Source organism: Mustela erminea, chromosome 8, assembly GCF_009829155.1.
Source record: "Mustela erminea isolate mMusErm1 chromosome 8, mMusErm1.Pri, whole genome shotgun sequence".
In the NCBI taxonomy this organism is placed as follows: domain Eukaryota; kingdom Metazoa; phylum Chordata; class Mammalia; order Carnivora; family Mustelidae; genus Mustela; species Mustela erminea.
In genome coordinates, this window is record NC_045621.1 from 89,120,726 (window position 1) to 89,132,888 (window position 12,163).

The 12,163-nt window shown below is 35.3% G+C and overlaps 1 protein-coding gene across 4 annotated transcripts in view; it reads left to right on the forward strand.

Moving 5' to 3' along the window:
- LRP1B (LDL receptor related protein 1B) overlaps window positions 1-12,163 on the forward strand; it is a 1,969,831-nt gene that overhangs the window by 1,137,220 nt on the left and 820,448 nt on the right. For all 4 annotated transcript variants that reach the window (XM_032356230.1, XM_032356231.1, XM_032356232.1 and 1 more), the window contains one exon: window positions 8,305-8,541. In XM_032356230.1, coding sequence (XP_032212121.1) covers window positions 8,305-8,541 — 237 coding nt within the window. The remainder of the gene's footprint in view (window positions 1-8,304; window positions 8,542-12,163) is intronic.

The following is a 12,163-nucleotide window of genomic DNA, read 5'->3' on the forward strand; positions in this document are numbered from 1 at the left end:
TCCCAATAGTTACCCTGAATGTTAATGGGCTAAATGCCCCTGTCAAAAGACACAGGGTATCAGAATGGATAAAAAAACAAAACCCATCAATATGTTGCCTCCAAGAAACTCATTTTAAGCCCGAAGACACCTCCAGATTTAAAGTGAGGGGGTGGAAAAGAATTTACCATGCTAATGGACATCAGAAGAAAGCAGGAGTGGCAATCCTTATACCAGATCAATTAGATTTTAAGCCAAAGACTATAATAAGAGATGAGGAAAGACACTATATCATACTCAAAGGGTCTGTCCAACAAGAAGATCTAACAATTTTAAATATCTATGCCCCCAACATGGGAGCAGCTAACTATATAAACCAATTAATAACAAAATCATAGAAACACATCAACAATAACACAATAATAGTAGGGGACTTTAACACTCCTCTTACTGAAATGGACAGATCATCAAAGCAAAAGATCAGCAAGGAAATAAAGGCCTTAAACGACACACTGGACCAGATGGACATCACAGATCTATTCAGAACATTTCATCCCAAAGCAACAGAATACACATTCTTCTCTAGTGCACATGGAACATTCTCCAGAATAGATCACATCCTCGGTCCTAAATCAGGACTCAACCAGTATCAAAAGATTGGGATCATTCCCTGCATATTTTCAGACCACAATGCTCTAAAGCTAGAACTCAACCACAAAAGGAAGTTTGGAAAGAACCCAAATACATGGAGACTAAACAGCATCCTTCTAAAGAATGAATGGGTCAACCGGGAAATTAGAGAAGAATTGAAAAAAATCATGGAAACAAATGATAATGAAAATACAACAGTCCAAAATCTGTGGGACACAACAAAGGCAGTCCTGAGAGGAAAATATAGGTACAAGCCTTTCTCAAGAAACAAGAAAGGTCTCAGGTACACAACCTAACCTAACACCTAAAGGAGCTGGAGAAAGAACAAGAAAGAAACCCTAAGCCCAGCAGGAGAAGAGAAATCATAAAGATCAGAGCAGAAATCAATGAAATAGAAACCAAAAAAACAATAGAACAAATCAACGAAACTAGGAGCTGGTTCTTTGAAAGAATTAATAAAATTGATAAACCCCTGGCCCGACTTATCAAAAAGAAAAGAGAAAGGACCCAAATAAATAAAATCATGAATGAAAGAGGAGAGATTACAACCAGCACCAAAAATACAAACTATTATAAGAACATACTATGAGCAACTCTACGCCAACAAATTCGACAATCTGGAAGAAATGGATGCATTCCTAGAAACATATAAACTACCACAACTGAACCAGGAAGAAATAGAAAGCCTGAACAGACCCATAACCAGTAAGGAGATTGAAACAGTCATTAAAAATCTCCAAACAAACAAAAGCCCAGGGCCAGACGGCTTCCCGGGGGAATTCTACCAAACATTTAAAGAAGAACTAATTCCTATTCTCCTGAAACTGTTCCAAAAAATAGAAATGGAAGGAACACTTCCAAACTCATTTTATGAGGCCAGCATCACCTTGATCCCAAACCCAGACAAGGATCCCATCAAAAAAGAGAGCTATAGACCAATATCCTTGATGAACACAGATGCAAAAATACTCAACAAAATACTAGCCAATAGGATTCAACAGTACATTAGAAGGATTATTCACCACGACCAAGTGGGATTTATTCCAGGGCTGCAAGGTTGGTTCAACATCCGCAAATCAGTCAATGTGATACAACCGATCAATAAAAGAAAGAACAAGAACCATATGATACTCTCAATAGATGCTGAAAAAGCATTTGACAAAGTACAGCATCCCTTCCTGATCAAAACTCTTCAAAGTGTAGGGATAGAGGGCACATACCTCAATATCATCAAAGCCATCTATGAAAAACCCACCGCAAATATCATTCTCAATGGAGAAAAACTGAAAGCTTTTCCGCTAAGGTCAGGAACACGGCAGGGATGTCCATTATCACCACTGCTATTCAACATAGTACTAGAGGCCCGAGCCTCAGCAATCAGACAACAAAAGGAAATTAAAGGCATCCAAATCGGCAAAGAAGAAGTCAAACTATCACTCTTCGCAGATGATATGATACTATATGTGGAAAACCCAAAAGACTCCACTCCAAAACTGCTAGAACTTGTACAGGAATTCAGTAAAGTGTCAGGATATAAAATCAATGCACAGAAATCAGTTGCATTTCTCTACACCAACAACAGGACAGAAGAAAGATAAATTAAGGAGTCAATCCCATTTACAATTGCACCCAAAACCATAAGATACCTAGGAATAAACCTAACCAAAGAGGCACAGAATCTATACTCAGAAAACTATAAAGTACTCATGAAAGAAATTGAGAAAGACACAAAGAAATGGAAAAACGTTCCATGCTCCTGGATTGGAAGAATAAATATTGTGAAAATGTCTATGGTACCTAAAGCAATCTAGACATTTAATGCACTTCCTATCAAAGTACCATCCATCTTTTTCAAAGAAATGGAACAAATAATTCTAAAATTTATATGGAACCAGAAAAGACCTCGAATAGCCAAAGGGATATTGAAGAAGAAAACCAAAGTTGGTGGCATCACAATTCCGGACTTCAAGCTCTATTACAAAGCTGTCATCATCAAGACAGCATGGTACTGGCACAAAAACAGACACATAGATCAATGGAACAGAATAGAGAGCCCAGAAATAGACCCTCAACTCTATGGTCAACTAATCTTCAACAGAGCAGGAAAGAATGTCCAATGGAATAAAGACAGCCTCTTCAATAAATGGTGCTGGGAAAATTGGACAGCCACATGCAGAAAAATGAAACTGGACCATTTCCTTACACCACACACGAAAATAGACTCAAAATGGATGAAGGACCTCAAGGTGCGAAAGGAATCCATCAAAATCCTTGAGGAGAACACAGGCAGCAACCTCTTCGACCTCAGCCGCAGCAACATCTTCGTAGGAACATCACCAAAGACAAGGGAAGCAAGGGCAAAAATGAACTATTGGGATTTCATCAAGATCAAAAGCTTTTGCACAGCAAAGGAAACAGTTAACAAAATCAAAAGACAACTGACAGAATGGGAGAAGATATTTGCAAACGACATATCAGATAAAGGGCTAGTGTCCAAAATCTATAAGGAACTTAGCAAACTCCACACCCAAAGAACAAATAATCCAATCAAGAAATGGGCAGAGGACATGAACAGACATTTTTGCAAAGAAGATATCCAGATGGCCAACAGACACATGAAAAAGTGGTCCATATCACTCGGCATCAGGGAAATACAAATCATAACCACAATGAGATATCACCTCACACCAGTCAGAATGGCTAAAATCAACAAGTCAGGAAATGACAGATGCTGGCGAGGATGCGGAGAAAGGGGAACCCTCTTACACTGTTGGTGGGAATGCAAGCTGGTGCAGCCACTCTGGAAAACAGCATGGAGGTTCCTCAAAATGTTGAAAATAGAACTGCCCTATGACCCAGCAATTGCACTATTGGGTATTTACCCTAAAGATACAAACGTAGTGATCCAAAGGGGCACGTGCACCCGAATGTTTATAGCAGCAATGTCCACAATAGCCAAACTATGGAAAGAACCTAGATGTCCATCAACAGATGAATGGATCAAGAAGAAGTGGTATATATACACAATGGAATACTATGCAGCCATCAAAAGAAATGAAATCTTGCCATTTGCGGCAACATGGATGGAACTAGAGCGTATCATGCTTAGCGAAATAAGTCAAGCAGAGAAAGATAACTATCATATGATCTCCCTGATATGAGGAAGTGGTGATGCAACATGGGGGCTTAAGTGGGTAGGAGAAGAATAAATGAAACAAGATGGAATTGGGAGGGAGACAAACCATAAGTGACTCTTAATCTCACAAAACAAACTGAGGGTTTCTGGGGGGAGGGGTTTTGGGAGAAGGGGGTGGGGTTATGGACATTGGGGAGGGTATGTGCTTTGGTGAGTGCTTTGAAGTGTGTAAACCTGGTGATTCACAGACCTGTACCCCTGGGGATAAAAATATATGTTTATAAAATATAAAAAATTAAAAAAAAAAAAAAACAGCATTGAACTACCCTGGCTTAAAACTGAAGACCTGCCACATTCAGAAGCCAGGACATCAGGAAACCACAAATGCCAATAGTCACTTCAAAAACACACCATTTTAACTGATACCCAGGAATTTCCACTACTTGCACCATGACTATTAGCTCTAGAAATATACCACAACTGATAGTTTCCCACTGGTAAACAGAACAAAACAACACCCTCTTCCTTGTGCTTGATAAAACTCAAAGGAAGAACACTAATGTGGAAAAATTCAATTTCTCCTCCAGATAAAAACCAATAGAAGTAACAAAAGGCACCTTCGTTTCCATATTATAAGCATGAGTTAATAGATCTTATTTTAAGTACTTAACACCAGGCCCCTTGCTCTATGAGTATCTGTGAACCGTAATTTTTAGTTTCAGTTGTCTATCATACAAGAAAACACACTAGAAGAAACTATAAAGTAGGTGTTGAATAACTAAAATAACTGTCTTAAGTAAACAATGGGAAAATTGTTTTTTTCTTATTTAAAACACAGGCATCTGGGTGGTTTAGTAGGTCATGCATCAGACTATTGGTTTTGGCTCAGGTCATGATCTCAGGGTTGTGAGATTAAGTCCTGGATGGCTCTCTGCACTCAGTGGGGAGTCTTCTTGAGATTCCGACCCTGCATCCACCCTCCACTATTTGCACTAAACAAACAAACAAATAGATAAATAAATAAATAAATTCTTAAAAAATATGAAAAACAAAGGGCACACATATATACATTAAACCAATGAAATATTAGATTTATCAATTACCAATGAAAATGTCAATTAAAAAGAAATGTTAGCTGGACCCCTGGGTGGCTCAGTCCATTAAGCATCTGCTTTCTGCTCAGGTCATGGTCCCAGGATCCTGTGACTGCGTCCCGCATCATCTGGCTCCTTGCTCAGTGGGAGGCCTGCTTCTCCCTCTGCCTGCTGCTCCCCCTGCTTGTGTGATCTTCCTCTCTGACAAATAAATAAATAAAATCTTTAAAAGAAAAAAAATCATTAACAGATTGAGTATGGCGAAACTAGAATTCTTATACATTGTTAATAGAATTGGAAATTGATATCACTGCTGAAAAGATATTTGATAAAATATTTAAAAAAAACATAAAACTAAGTTTTAAGTATCCTTAAAGAAATTATCCTTTTGACTGAACAAATTCATTGTAAATGTATTTGTAATAATAAAAACCCAGAAACAATCTAAATATCTGACAATAGGTAAGCAGCTGACTATATCGTTGCCTCTTAATGCCTCTTAATAATTTCAATGTTGTCATTGAAAATAATGTTTTGGGGTGCAACTGGGTTACTCAGTTGGTTAAGTGTCTGTCTTCAACTCAGGTGTGATCTCAGGGTCCTGGGATTGAGCCCCAAATTGAGCTCCCTGTTTAGCAGGGAGTCTGCCTCTCCTGCTCCTTTACTCCTGCTCTCTCTATGTCAAATGAAATAAATAAAATCATTTGAAAAAAAGGAAATAATGTTTTGAAGACTTTAATGACAATTAGATATTATTTTTTTAAATGAGATACTGAAGTGTATATAGGATTCCTATTTTTATTTTTGTTTTTTTAAGATTCCTTTTTTTTTAAAGATTTTATTTATTTATTTGGCAGAGATCACAAGTAGGCACAGAGGAAGGCAGAGAGAAAGGAGGAAGCAGGCTCCCTTCTGAGCAGAGAGCCCGACGTGGGGCTCGATCCCAGGACCCTGAGATCATGACCTGAGCCGAAGGCAGAGGCTTCAACCCACTGAGCCACCCAGGCGCCCCAGATTCCTTTTTCTTTTAAGATTTTTATTTATTCATTTGAGAAACAGAGAGAGAGAGAACATGAGCGGAGGGGAGAGGAAGAAGCAGACTCCCCATTGAACAGAGAGCCAACAGGGACTAGATCTCAGGACCCTGAGGTCATGACCTGAGCTGAAGGCAGATGCTTAACAATGTGAGCCACCCAGGCATCCCTAAGATTCCTATTTTTATTTTTTATACTATTTTTAATTTTCTTTAAGATTTCTGTTTTTAAAAAACAAAAATATTTATGCATATAAAGTTGGTATAAATGTTAATTTTCAAATAAATCACTACTTTTAAATAATATGTGATATTATTTAAAAAAAATACTCTTGAAAGTAGGTGGACACTGAAAGGCTATGAGGGCAATGAGGAAGAAGGATGTTAATATTCTTCATCAGTAATTCCATTTCTAGAAATGTATACTTAGAGATCATCTAAGAAAATGTATAAAATGCTAGGTTGGAGAAAAACATGCTTATCTCAGTATTATTATAATAATGAAAAGATAAAACCAATTGGGAACAGTTTGACAAATTATCATATGCTGACTGTACTGAAAGAATGAATGTAAGCCTTAAAGTAATAGGTCAACGTAGAACATAATTTTGATGCTAAGATTTGATAATAAAAGCAGAATATAGAATTGTGCTTCTTCTTCTACATAATTAATTGTGCATTAGAAAAATAACTAAATTAATTAAGTTTGAAATAGTCACATGAAGGAATACAATATAACAGTGGAAATATGTGAACAATGACTATAACAACCATGGGTAATATTACAGGTATAATAAGAACAAAATTAATTCACAGAAGAATTCACACATGCAATTCAAACATGCAAAATCAAACAATGTACTGTTGGGAAATACATGTACTATTTGTACTAAAACTTGACAAAATACATGATAAAATAATCAGGATATTGGATGTCTTTGGGATGAAAGGGGAATAAGAAAATAAAGAGTGGAGAATTGGTTTAGGGCACATGCATACCTTTCAGTATTCTGGAAATATTTTTAAGATCTCTGCCAGATGCATGAAATTTGCTTTTTAAAAATATACTAAAATATAATAAATATCAGCTTATATACATTTAATATTCAGTAACATAAATTTTAAAAGAAAGTGAGAGAAAGAAAATATTTAAACGGACAGTATTGTTTGTATTGAGGGTATTGAGTTTATAAGTAATTGCTCATCTTTTTCCTCTTTTTTCTCCAAATTTTTTATAGTTTAATTATCTTGCTTTGCTAAGAATCTCACTTATGGTACTGTTACCCAATTATAATTGAGTCATTTCTATCCTCATTTTTACTAAAACTCAGTATGTTTTCCCTTTTATATAAAGTATTTTCTTCATGGGACGCCTGGGTGGCTCAGTGGGTTAAAGCCTCTGCCTTTGGCTCTGGTCATGATCTCAGGGTCCTGGGATCAAGCCCCACATTGGGCTTTCTGCTCAGCAAGGAACCTGCTTCCCCCCACTCTCTCTGCCTACTTGTGATCTCTCTCTCTCTGTGTCAAATAAATAAATAAAATCTTTAAAAAAAAAGTATTTTCTTCAAATTGTATAAACTAAACTGAGTCAATTGCTCTAGAAATTAAAGAGCACAGTGTGTTTTTCCACATGAAAGTCTGAAGGAGTCAATTCACTAGAAAAAACTACAATTGATTTTAGCTTATTAACCTGATAAATAGTTTTTTGTTTGGAGTTTTTGTTTTTGTTTTGTTTGTTTTGTTTCATTTTTGATAAGGGCTGTGTTGTACATCAGAGTTACTGGCAGACAACATCAACCTCTTACATTCTAATTAAGATGTAAAGAAAAAAGTGAAGCTATAACTGGCATTTTGTTTCATTTCTTAAAAAAATAAATAAATCACTTGTTTAGACATATGTAATATATTCTCCTGCACGTTTGTGATACTGTGGGATTCTATTTGTTTGCTTTTGACAGCCTTAGACTCAAACTCTGAGGCAGGGTGCTTTAAATACTCTGAAGTTTTTAGCATTGTCAGACATAATGAATGCTACAGTTAGTATCTACAGAATGTGTTAGATGGATTGTAATGAATTGTAAAATTAAATGTGCTGGATGTTTTAATAAATGTCCATTTTACTATTACCAGTTATCCAATGATCTGTCATGTTTTTGCTATACAGACAGTTATAGACAAAAGAATAATTAACTAAATATAACCCATTCACGGAAGTAATTTCTGTTTTAATTAAAGTAATGCAATTAGCTGGACTTCTTGCATCAAGATACATTTGGCATATTTTAGAGTTTAATTTTTGGTATTGAATTTAAAAAACGCTAATTGTGCCAGTTAATTAAACAGTGGCATTCTGCAGTGTAAAGAAGATTAGACAGCCTCAGTTGTTTGTGTTTGTAATCTTTCTTCTGCAGGACCAAAGAATGAGTTGTTCCTCTTTTATGGGAAAGGACGCCCAGGAATTGTTAGAGGAATGGACTTGAATACCAAGATAGCTGATGAATACATGATCCCCATAGAGAATCTGGTAAACCCTCGTGCTTTAGATTTCCACGCAGAAACCAATTATATCTACTTTGCTGACACCACCAGTTTCCTAATTGGCCGGCAGAAGATAGATGGCACAGAGAGAGAAACCATCCTGAAAGATGGTAAGTGACAATATGTAGTATTAACACCAAACTGCCCTGGAATTCGGCGCTGTAAAAGGATAAATCCAACATATGTCAAACTCACTTCAACCGGAACCTAAAAACTTACTGTTGATTTTAAAAATAGTTGTTGATTTAATTTTCTCAGTAACATTATTTCTATCTGTTTTTCACATACCAGAATATTAAAACCTCCATGATAAAATTGAACTTCGAATTGCCCACCACATTTTAAACATTACGGGAATTAAATTAAGCTACTTATTCACCTTCATGGAAAATGTAGATTTACAATTATATGTTTATAGTGCTATATGGCAGAACATAAGATTTAACAGGACATTAGAGACTTGTGTAATATTTGATTCTTACTAGGCTATTGGTCATGTCATTCAGAGTACATTAAAAATATCAATGTCCCCATTGTCATTGCATTTCTTGCATATTGTTTCTTAATTTGTAAATCATTTAAACTGACTTCTCTGGAGTTGCCCTTGAAATATCTGTATTCACAGAGAAACTTGTTTATATCTAGTTTTACTTATAAATATTTATATGCAAGACTATATTTGCAAATTGCCTACATATGCCTATACTTTTTTAAAACAGTGTATTTTATAAATTTCATGGCTTAGGAACAACCAATTAAGTAACACAATAATATAGCTTTGGTATAAATAGACAATATTTTTAATAATCAAGCAAACCAAATATTTGACTACTACTCAGTCACCTTTAGACATGTTCAGTAATGATTCTCGGCCTGTTTAGTCACATACACAATCTGTTCACTTCTCAAATATTTTAAAAATCCTTGATTTAGAGAACATTAATTATATGTTTATTAGCTGAAAAACACTGTGCTAGCTATCTTAGGAGAGAAAAGGAATGTTAGAAAGTGGCTACTGCCTTTAGAGAGTTCATAATCTACCTTTGGAGAGAATATAAATGAACACAAAATGTAAATGCTTTGCAACATTTAATTTAATTAAATTCAAATCAGACCTAAAGAAATACACGGTTATTGGAGAATGTCCATGTAATGGATCACCACAAGGAGGAAGAGATGTCTTTATGTGAGTGTTCCTGGAAAACTTTGTGTATAGGAGAAGGTATTTGGCCTAGATTTTAAAGGAAGAATGTTGAAAAGTGGGGGAGGATATTTCAGCCACCAGGAATTCCATAGAAAAAAGAAAAAAAAAATCAAGTACTACAGAAAGAGGATGAAAGGGACATTATGTAGATCGTTACAGGATGTTTTGGTCATAGGGAATAGGGTCAGAGGAGCAGTGGAAAGTGAGAGGTCATGAAATGAAAGACCCAGAATGTGAAGTGAATGGGCTTGGAGGAAATTCTGACCAGCTAAGAGGCAGGAAATGCTTCTGAGCCAAAGAACAACATGACTGAAAAGATATTTTAGGAGAATCAATCTGGTGGTGGAGGGCAGAATGGAGCAGGGAGGAAGGAGAGAAAATAAAAGCAGATACAGACTGAAATTAATTACAGCATGAGTGGTAATGAGTGGCGGTCTCTCCTGACTTGGTGGGATGAGGAGATTATTCATTCAATTCAGATTCATTTTAAATCAAACCTTGAATGATAAAAGGTACACTTCCCACATGTGACAAATGAAGTGTTAAAATGAAAAATATCCCTGATTTTGTTGTTGTCATTTATAGTTTACTGTTTAAGACAATCTAAGACCACCCTGACTTTTTAGAGAGCTAATTAGAGTTACAATTTTCAAGAGTTAAGATTTAAGTTAAAAGTGAAACTTAAATTGGAAGTGACAGTGGCCATCTGCCTACTTTTCTCTGTCATGTGATTTCAGGTGCTAGAAGATGGACAATTTTAGGACAATAGACTTGCACATTCTCTGTAAGCAGGCACATTTGGATTGCTCTGATTTTGATCTAGAAATTTTCACGAAGGACTGAAATGTAACATGGAAGGTTCTTGGTTTCGTTTCAAAAAGTGTCAGTTCCTGTGCTGTGACTGAATGTTCCAGCTAATAATCCTAACTTTGATAGCAGTATCTTATCAGTGACATTGGTTGGTCTTTGCACTTCATCACAGCAATAGGGATCAGTTCTAATAGCTACTTGACTGCCAGGCACATCTGTACAGTGTTGCTTTGGCAGAATGAAGGTTATGAGAACACTTTGTAGATTTCACACCTGAAATATACTTAACATTTTGATATTCCTATGCAAGGACAGCTTCATATCTTTTTGTTAATCTTTTTTTCTTACCGGGAGGAAAGGTGGAGATTAACAATAGCCATTATAAGATTAACATGTCAAAACAAAAGTTGCATTTGGAAAATGACAACTTATCATTCTTGAAATCAGTAAAAAAAATGAAATTCTATGTGTGTTCACTAATTTAGCTAGGATATCCACCCTTCACCCTGAAGACTGGGAGGTAATGCTGGCTTGACAAATTATTTTGTAAGCTTGGTAGAAATTTTGAGTCTTAGATAAATTTGTACAGTTTGAAGTACAAGGCTATAAAGATTTTGCTGTTTGTAAATAAAACATTAATATCTTGGATATCTTTTATGTAAGCTTAGATCCTTTCTATAAAGAAAGAAAAACACCAACAGCATTTCTAAAAAGGCCCACCTCTATTCATTCTTTGACTTTTTTTTCCTCTCAGAAATTTATGGAAAACTTCCTAAAGGTGGTATATCCTATGGTCTGTAGAATCTTGTAGGCTAAAACAGTAGTTAAGTAAAAGATAAAGGAAAATTTTCCCATTGAGATACTTACATCTATCTCAGTAAGTACTGAAAATGTCTAGGAAATGAAGATATATTAGCAACTTAATTAAAATAGACTTCTGTAAAGACAAAGCCTTTCCAATCTGTAAGTTTTTTATTCTCTGGAATTTTTGCCATAATTTTTGTAAATTTTTTACTGTTTCTTTTAATTAATTATTTGATTTATTTATTTATCCAGTTAGTAAATAAAATCTGCAAATGCCTTCACTAGTCAAGGTGCTATTGTAGATGATGGGAATGCTACAGTAAACAGGATAAAGCTTTATATTTAGTTTGTATCTAAATAGTGAGAAGCAGATAATAAACAAACACATATATGAACAAGATAATGATAACTGCTGTAGTGGAAATAAAGTAGGATGCTGTGGTAAAAAGTAAAAGGTGTTATCAACAGGAGGCAAATTAGACTAAGTGGTGAGGGAATTTAAAGTACCCATTCTTCCCAGTTGTAATTGTTACACTATCTAAGAGAACAAGATAGATGCTCTTTATAAGATCAAATTCACTTTTATCTTCTTGTCTTGTCCAAGATTCATTTTTCATTGTAGTATGAATTGTAATTTTCAGCAGAAAGGGAAAAATGTAAATATGATAACTTGCTATTTAATTTATTATTGGATGCATTCTGTTAATGCAGTACTTGTTTCTAAACTATATAAATTAATTCTACTGGGATACATATATCCAAATAGAAGACATGTTAAAACAATCTTTCATATTGTTCCATATCTTTGAAATATTTAAAAAAAAACACTCAAAGCATTTTCCCTCAGTTTGAAAGTTATTAATGCCTGCAGCTAAACAGAAAACCTGTACTTTCAATAGCTCCCATAATTAAAC